At 41.1% G+C, this 8,311-nt stretch overlaps 1 protein-coding gene across 2 annotated transcripts in view; it reads right to left on the minus strand.

Annotated features, from left to right (window-relative positions):
• Nucleotides 1–995: 995 nt before the first annotated feature.
• The window catches only part of Nfe2l2 (nuclear factor, erythroid 2 like 2), a 27,396-nt gene continuing 20,080 nt past the window's right edge, over nucleotides 996–8,311 (minus strand). Inside the window, exons 2-5 of one of the 2 annotated variants that reach the window (XM_031370685.1) lie at nucleotides 4,577–4,843; nucleotides 3,886–3,975; nucleotides 3,026–3,193; nucleotides 996–2,667 (exon numbers count right to left, since the gene is read on the minus strand). In XM_031370685.1, coding sequence (XP_031226545.1) covers nucleotides 1,444–2,667; nucleotides 3,026–3,193; nucleotides 3,886–3,975; nucleotides 4,577–4,843 — 1,749 coding nt within the window. In that variant the 3' untranslated portion in view covers nucleotides 996–1,443. Of the gene's footprint in view, nucleotides 2,668–3,025; nucleotides 3,215–3,885; nucleotides 3,976–4,576; nucleotides 4,844–8,311 lie in introns of both variants that reach the window. The other variant, XM_031370684.1, reaches the window with a different exon arrangement.

Raw genomic sequence — 8,311 nt, forward strand, 5'->3', positions numbered from 1 at the left:
AAGTGGTTGCTGGGGATTGAACTCAGGACCTCTGGAAGAGCAATCAGTGCTCTTAACCACTGAGCCCCACTGAGCCCATATGGTTGTTGGGATTTGAACTCACGACCTTCAAAAGAGCAGTCAGTGCTCTTACCCACTGAGCCATCTCACCAACCCCCCTCCTATGCTTTTGATAGCACTGTTCTTCCCATCATTTCCAGCCACTAGCCTCTTGCTCAGCTGTGTTCTGTGGAGTTGCTGTTAGCATACAATGCTCTGAGAGCAGTTTGACCTATACCTTCAGATGTTGCAAGCTCCTATTAAGTTGTGATGCTTTTTACTAGTATTTATTTGGATTTTTTTTGACATAGGACCTCTTTCTACATAGCTCTAATTATCCTGGAACTCTCTATGTAGACCAGGCTGGGCACCAGCTCACAGGTTTGCCAGCCTCTGCACCAGAGTTCAAAGGCAGCCTTGTCTTCAGAGTTCAGCGATTGAAAATATAAGCCATTATGCCCAGCCTTTCATTTTAAACTGGCTTTCTCAATCTTTTTTTTTCCCCCTTAGTATGCTTCCTAGCCCTCTTAGAATGCCAATTCTAAGAACACAGGGAGATTACAGGTTTTGTTCTTTGTGCCACAGTACTGTACAGCAGGCATACCAATGTGAATAAACAAAGTTTCATTGTGGTATGTACCATTTCCTTGGTATGACAATCCTAGTAACATTTAGTATAAAAAGGTTTTTGTCTCTTTTTTTTTTAAAGACAGGTTCTCATTATGTAGCCTTGGCTGTCCTGGAGCTCAGAGATCTGCCTGCTTCTGCCTCCTAAATGTTGGGAAAAAGAAGCATGTACTGCTTCTATATTTGCTATATAATATGAAATTATAAAATAATTATAAAATGCTTCTGTATTTTCAAAACCATTTTGAAAATGTAAAATAAAAAATGTGATAAATGAGTGATTGTCCTATGGAAGCTATTGTGAATAAACTCAAACAATCCAAAGTAAATTAAGTCATGATATTCCTTTATTAGTGCTAGCTCCTTTTAATTTTTATGAGCTAAACAAACAATTTAATATAAAAATGTCATTTCTTGTTCATACAGTATATAAAAAAGTATAGTGGTCTGGTTAGTTTTCAATAGTTTGCTTTTAGCCAGATGTCATATAAATCTATGACTGTAACAAATGAGAACAGTATAAATAAGTTCTGTAGTATTTACACTTACACAGAAACTAGCCCAAATGGTGCCTAAGAAATTAACTTGAGAGTTAAAATGAAACTGATTCAACATTGAGACTTTAATGCTTTGTAAAGTTTCATATTATTTCTATAGTAGCTTTGGCTATAATTCTGCATAGTTACTTATAAAGTGTTTCTGCATTTCACATCACAGTAGGAAGTTTTAGCAGTACAAAACAAATACTAGCTCAGAAAAGACTACATCTTCCCGAACCTAGTTTTTCTTTGTATCTGGCTTTTTGCTTTTGGGAACAAGGAAAACATTGCCATCTCTGGTTTGCTGCAGAGAGTATTCACTGGGAGAGTAAGGTTTCCCATCCTCATCACGCAGCATGCTGAAGACTTCGAGATACAAAGTGCTGAGCTGCCTTTTCAATAGATGGATGTTTCTGTTGTTCTCTCCCTTCTCTCTGAGTAGTCTCTCTCTCTCGTCTTTTAAGTGGCCCAGGTCTTGCTCCAGCTCAACGATGTTCTCCAGCTTCCTCTTCCTACAGTTCTGAGCGGCGACTTTATTCTTACCTCTCCTGCGTATGTCTCGGATTAGTGCAAGCTGAGCTTCATTGAATTGCTCCTTGGACATCATTTCATTGAAGTCATCAACAGGGAGGTTAATGATCTTTTCGACAGGGAATGGAATATGGAGAGCTTTTGCCCTAAGCTCATCTCTTGTGAGATGAGCCTCTAAGCGGCTTGAATGTTTGTCTTTTGTGAACGGGACTTTTTGGTGACCAGGACTCATAGGTACTTCTTTTTTTGTTGTACTTTCACACTGGGATTCATGCACAGGTGCACTGTGCCCTTGAGCTGGTGACAGAGGCTGTGCTGTATCCCCAGAAGAATGTGTTGGCTGTGCTTTAGGACCATTCTGTTTGACACTTCCAGGGGCACTGTCTAGCTCTTCCATTTCCGAGTCACTGAACCCAGGCGGTGGGTCTCCATAAATGGAAGACTCCACAGAGTGCTCCGGGGATGCTTGGCTGGGACTTGTGTTCAGTGAAATGCCGGAGTCAGAGTCATTGAATTCTGCTGTGCCTTCGGTGTGCTTCTGGTTGAAAGCTTTACACAGTGACAGATCACAGCCTTCAATAGTACCGCCCAGAAGTTCAGAGAGTGACTGACTGATGGCAGCAGGGGAAGGCATGCTGCCACCACCACTGGGCTCTGCTATGAAAGCAGAATAAAATTCATCGCCAAAATCTGTGTTTAAGGTGGGATTTGAGTCTAAGGAGGTCAGCTGGCTGGGATCATCAGTGGAGAGGATGCTGCTGAAAGAACCCTCAAAACCATGAAGGAAATGTGGACCACAGTTGCCCACTTCTTTTTCCAGTGAGGGGATCGATGAGTAAAAATGGTAATTGCTGTCTATTTCTGTCAGTGTGGCTTCTGGGCTGGGAACAGCAGTAGTCTCAGCCAGCTGCTTGTTTTCAGTATTAAGACACTAGAAAAGAAGGTCACACTGTATGAGCAGAGGCTAAGTGCGTTTTAGATCAATTCCCTACCCCCAAATCCAAGGTGTTCTTTTCAATAATTTCTACAACTCCCATTTCCAATAGATAAGTATTTTATTTTTGTCAGAACTCTAAATTAGCTTTCAGTCTTAGAATGAGTTTATCCAGAAATATTCAGTCTGATTAACTAAAAACTATGTGTGTTAAGTGAGCCTGGGAAGCTCTCATGGGTAATTTAAATGCACCATCAATTTCTTCCTTTGAGTAGACAGCATGTAAATAATACATAACTAGGATGACTAATTTAAAAGGGCCCACAAAAACAGCACACTCCTAGAGCTCTCTTACCTGTAATTCGGGAATGGAACAGAGCTCCTGCCATACTTGCTCTATGTCCTGTTGTATGCAGTTTAAATCAGTCATGGCTGCCTCCAGAGAGCTATTGAGTGGCTGAGCCTGATCAGGGGCGGTGAAGACTGAGCTTTCAACGTGGCTGGGAATATCCAGGGCAAGCGACTGAAATGTAGGTGAAGAAACCTAAGGTTGACAGGACATTTCCGTGAGTTGAGAGCCAAGGCATGCAGCACAGACAGTGGGAGGGTCCATAGCTCTCAGATTACTAATGGTTGCTTTTATAAAATGAAACATTTCTTCCTTTCCAATGACTCCACATTTAATCACTACTAGGTTATTTCATCCCATATATTTAAATGTAGACTTCAAAATGCATAAGAACATTCATTAGGACTTAATTTGTACCCATAATATCTAGCAGAATGCTTCAAACAACAGATTATGGATTTTTTTTTTCTTCAGAGCTAAGGACAGAACCCAGGGCTTTGTGCTTGCCTAGCAAGCGCTTTACAACTGAGCTTAAATCCCCAACACCCAGATTAAGATTTTTAATCCAATTGCTGATTAATAGTTGTTCTTTACTAGTCAAAATATTTTATATACCTATATCCATTTTCCAGGGAAAATTATTCTGATTCATGTTTTTAGCTATACAGTAAAATGGACCTGTGGTTTAGTATTATATACAGGTCTTATTTTTAAACATCATATAGATATCTCATACAGTTTACTTGACAATGTCTTTGATCAACTTTTTCCTTCTAAAATTTTCTTTTATTCTCTTAATTGGAGACACATGGAAAGGGACTAATACCAAATAAGGGGGTTTTTCTGTTAAGCAAACATTTTTATACCTCATGGTCATCTACAAATGGGAATGTCTCTGCCAAAAGCTGCATACAGTCTTCAAAGTACAAGGCATCTTGTTTGGGAATGTGGGCAACCTGGAGGAAGGGAAAGGCACAAAGGAGCATCATTTATTAAATGTTCTAAGCCTAAGGCTCACGACTAGCATTAAGAGTTGTTCATAAAATAACCTATGATCCCATTTCAGAAATCGATTTGTTGTATAGATTCAAACCAGATCACTTGTGTTCCATTTAATAAACAGTGCTGAGAGTCTGAACCCAGGGCTCTGTGCTAGGCAATAACCTCCCCTCATTTTTGAGTGACCTGGGCGCATGCTTTAGTTTATCAACATTTAACATGGGAATCATACTTAACACAGTTAAATCAGTTACTCATACAATCAGGGTCATGCCTACCACAACAATAAGCAATGCCTACTCCTTTTACTACCAACAGTACTTCTGTCACTTTCTCCCAACAGGATGTTTCTGTACTTCACAAAGTACTCCCTGTGATCTGTGTCCTAATTATCGAAAGACTTCTCAAAGCAACTCAGGTACTAAATTCATCAGGAAGCTAAGCTTGGGAACTTACCTCCTCACAAAAGACATAGTAAATGGCAGACAAAGAACTCAAGTCCAGATAGTCTGCTTTCTCAGTACAGTTTTCCTTAGATCCCATCAGAACTAAATGTACCTGGGAGTAGCTGGCAGATCCACTGGTGTCTCTCTGGATGTGCTGGGCTGGCTGAATTGGGAGGAATTCTCCTGTTTCTTCATCCAGTTGAAACTGAGCAAAAAAGGCCTTCTCCTGTTCTTTCTGGAGTTGCTCTTGTCTCTCCTTTTCGAGTTTTTTCTGTTTTTCCAGCTCATAGTCCTTCTGTCGCTGACTAAAGTCAAACACTTCTCGACTTACCCCAAGATCTATGTCTTGTCTCCAAAGGATGTCAATCAAATCCACGTCCTATGTTTAAAACAGAAAAGGAAGGAGAAACCATGGTTAAGATGGTCCACACAGGTTAATTCACGGCATGCCATCATTGATGGGAAAGAATACAAACTCATGAGAATACAGATCGAAGAATCTAGAAGAAGACTGTTAATTCCATTCACTCAATATATATTCACTAAAAGCAACAAGATCTATAGTTACCCATTTGAATCAGTTTGGATCACTAATGACTGCATAACAGAAATAGCCAAACTTATGCACATTGGTGTACATTTAAGAATCCCATTACCTCTCTCTTTTAAAGACTTATTTATTATGTATACAGTGGTCTGCTGGCATGTATGCCTACAGGCAAGAAGGCATCGGATCTCATGACAGATGGTTGTTAGCCACCATGTGGTTGCTGGAAATTGAACTCAGGACCTCTGGAAGAGAAGCCAGTGCTCTTAACTTCTGAGCCATCTCTCTATCACCTCCCCCTCCCCCTTTCAAAGAGAGATTATAGCAAATGCACTGAGCCACTTATGTCTGCCATGAACCCTGTCTCAACAAACAAACACCTCAGAATAAAAACCAGTATTGGGGGTGGGGTTGCTTTGTTTTAGTTGAGACAGGGTTTCTTTGTGTAGCCCTGGCTGTCCTGGAACTTGCTTCGCAGACCAGGCTGCCCTCAAACTCAAGAGATCCACCTGCCTCTGCTGGGATTAAAGGCGTGTGCCACCACTGCCCAGGCAGGGTTTTTGGTTTTTTTGAAATGGGATCATATAGCGCAAGCTAGCCTTGAACTACTAAATGCATAAACAAGGAGTGAAACAATTTCTGCTGGACTACCTGTTCCTATGTCTGACTTCCTGAGCCAAAGGACTGCATGACAATTTCTAATGGAACTTTACCCTAAAGTCACCAGTGTCAATCATGCCAAGAGTTGACTTTTACCACAATTGTTTCCACCAAATGATAATGTTTCAAAACTTCAGAGGGTGTTAATTATTCTTTTCTACCCCAGCATACAGATGGTTGCCAAAGAGACAAATTTCTTCACAAATATAAAATAAGGCAGAGTTAGCAAATGTTCACTGATGGGAAACCTGCTGTAAGCAAGACCAAACTCCAGGCCAATGCATAACAATGGAACTTGGACTGTAAAGTGACACTGAGACTAACTGGACATTATTCCAAAATCATAGATGGTATCATAATGAAGCTTCTAGGTCCTTCTTTGAAACATGTTAACATGTACTTTTGTTGTTTTTGTATTTTAAGGGAGTTGAGACACATCCATAAACAAACTAGAACATGGAGTTTGGGGGGTAGTTGAAATGTTTAGAGCAGTGAGTAAGTACCTCCTTGTACTTTGTATCAGTCACAGACCCATTCAGTCACCACCAACAGTTTCCTATGATGACCTTCCCTCCATGCACATCTTAAACCAAGCCAGTATGTCTTTGTTTTTCATTTCCCATTAACATGATCAGAAAAGGACACCTTGGAAGATCCTTAACAAGAACCACACAGGCTTGGATCACCTGGAACAGCTCTGAGCTAAAACCATGGCTCTCACAGCCTAGCATACATTTCCAGCAGGAAGGCCACCAAGAGGTGTTTACACTTAACTGTTTGTTTTTTAAGACAGGGTTGCATGTAGCCCAGGCTGGTCACAAACTCATTATGTACCAAAAAAAAAAAAATAGCCTTGACTCTTGACCTTGATCTTCTTGCCTGCATCTTCCCAGTGCTGGGATTACAGGCATATGCCACCCATACCTGGCCGTACTCTGTTACCAGTGGGCTAGGGAACATTCAGTATGATTACTGTATGGCATCCACACGGGCTTCAAATAGTCCCAGGATGTCCTCTGCACTTTAAGACTTGTGCTACAAAGTGTGCAAAAGAAAAAGAAATCTGCTTTTTAAAAACTAGCTGGTGAGAGGGCTCAGCAGTGAAGATCATGCACTGCCCAAAGGACCTGGCATGCATGTGAGGTTGCTCACAACCGCCTCTAACTCCAGCTCTAGGAAATCTGACACCTCTAAGCTTCTATGCATGCACACGCCATAACCTTAACGTAAATTTTAAAAAGTAAAAACAAGCTGATTTTAAACAGCTTTTATACTTTGGATTCCTAAACAGCACACATTTTCCCATCAGAGTACAAGCTAGGATTGATCCTGCTTAGCCGCAAAACAGACAGCCATGTTCAGAGTTATATGGTCATAGACCTGAATGCAGACATTCTGATCCGAATGCAGCAACAGTGAGTTTCTTCTTGTGCCTAACACATTTTGCTGTTTTAGATGTCCACACAAATTTCAGAAGGAAAATGTCTGAAATTTGATTTTTTTTCCCCCTTAAGACAAAGTTTCATACTGAAGCCCAAGATGGCCTTGAGCTCACAGCAATCCTCCAGCCCCAGCTTTCCAAAACTAGGATTACAAGTGTGTGCCACGATGACATAGCTTCAGGTACTGGATGAAACTGGATGAAACAGTCAAAGCATTAAACTGGAAAGAAATATTGTACACAAGTGTGTTAACCCGAAGCACTGCCTGGGAGGCCCACAGCACAAGTGCTATTTTCTGTAATGAACAAAGCACTCAGCGCTTCCTGTAAGGAACCCTGTGACTGGCGCCTGATTTACACCACAAAGACCTATCCCTGACCCACTGCTCGGTGAAACTTGAACATCAGCTCAGAGGAAATACTAGGGTGGAGCCCTTAACAATCGAGAACATGACAGCAGACAGTAGGGAAGAGAAGTGTCTACGGAGAACTAACACTGCTCAAAGCTAAAGCTCTGAAAAGCAGCTAGCCTTCTGACCCCCACCCCGTGGCTCTCCCAAGAGGGAAGACCACACAGTCTGGGGAGGAAACCAAAAGCAGGGAACAGCTAGCACAGCACTCCAACAGGTATTTTCTTAGACTGGAAAAAGCTGCCCATGGGTAACATAAGTGCCAGGGTGAGCCTTGTGACTTACAGGGCAACAAATGCTGCCTGCCACTTATGGATTCTTGAGTGTGTTCCAAGTTCTACTACAAACTTAGCTTATGCAAGAGACAGTACGAAACAAAATGTTGGACAGCTCACATTCTATCACCATCTACTCCAACAGAAAGTTACATTCAAAATGTGTAATAATTATTTGCTGTCTGGGTAATCCACCACAGGCCTCATGGAATGGTACAGTGTGACAACAAAGTCATGCCATTTTGAAATAAATGTCTCTGCACAAGGATAAACAGAGACCTTGAACACTGAAGCCATAGTGTTTCAAGCTAGTCTTAGTTCTTTGAACAAACGTTTAGCAGAAGATTTTTAAATGATTCCCATCCTACACTAAAGCTAATCAGTAAACTGAGACCTTGGCATATTATTGAAATTAAAATTGTATCTTTTTTTCTCCTTTTTTCTTGGTTTGTTTGTTTGTTTGTTTGTTTGTTTTGTTTTTCGAGACAGGGTTTCTCTGTGTAGCCCTGGCTGT

Source organism: Mastomys coucha, unplaced genomic scaffold, assembly GCF_008632895.1.
Source record: "Mastomys coucha isolate ucsf_1 unplaced genomic scaffold, UCSF_Mcou_1 pScaffold15, whole genome shotgun sequence".
Lineage (NCBI taxonomy): Eukaryota > Metazoa > Chordata > Mammalia > Rodentia > Muridae > Mastomys > Mastomys coucha.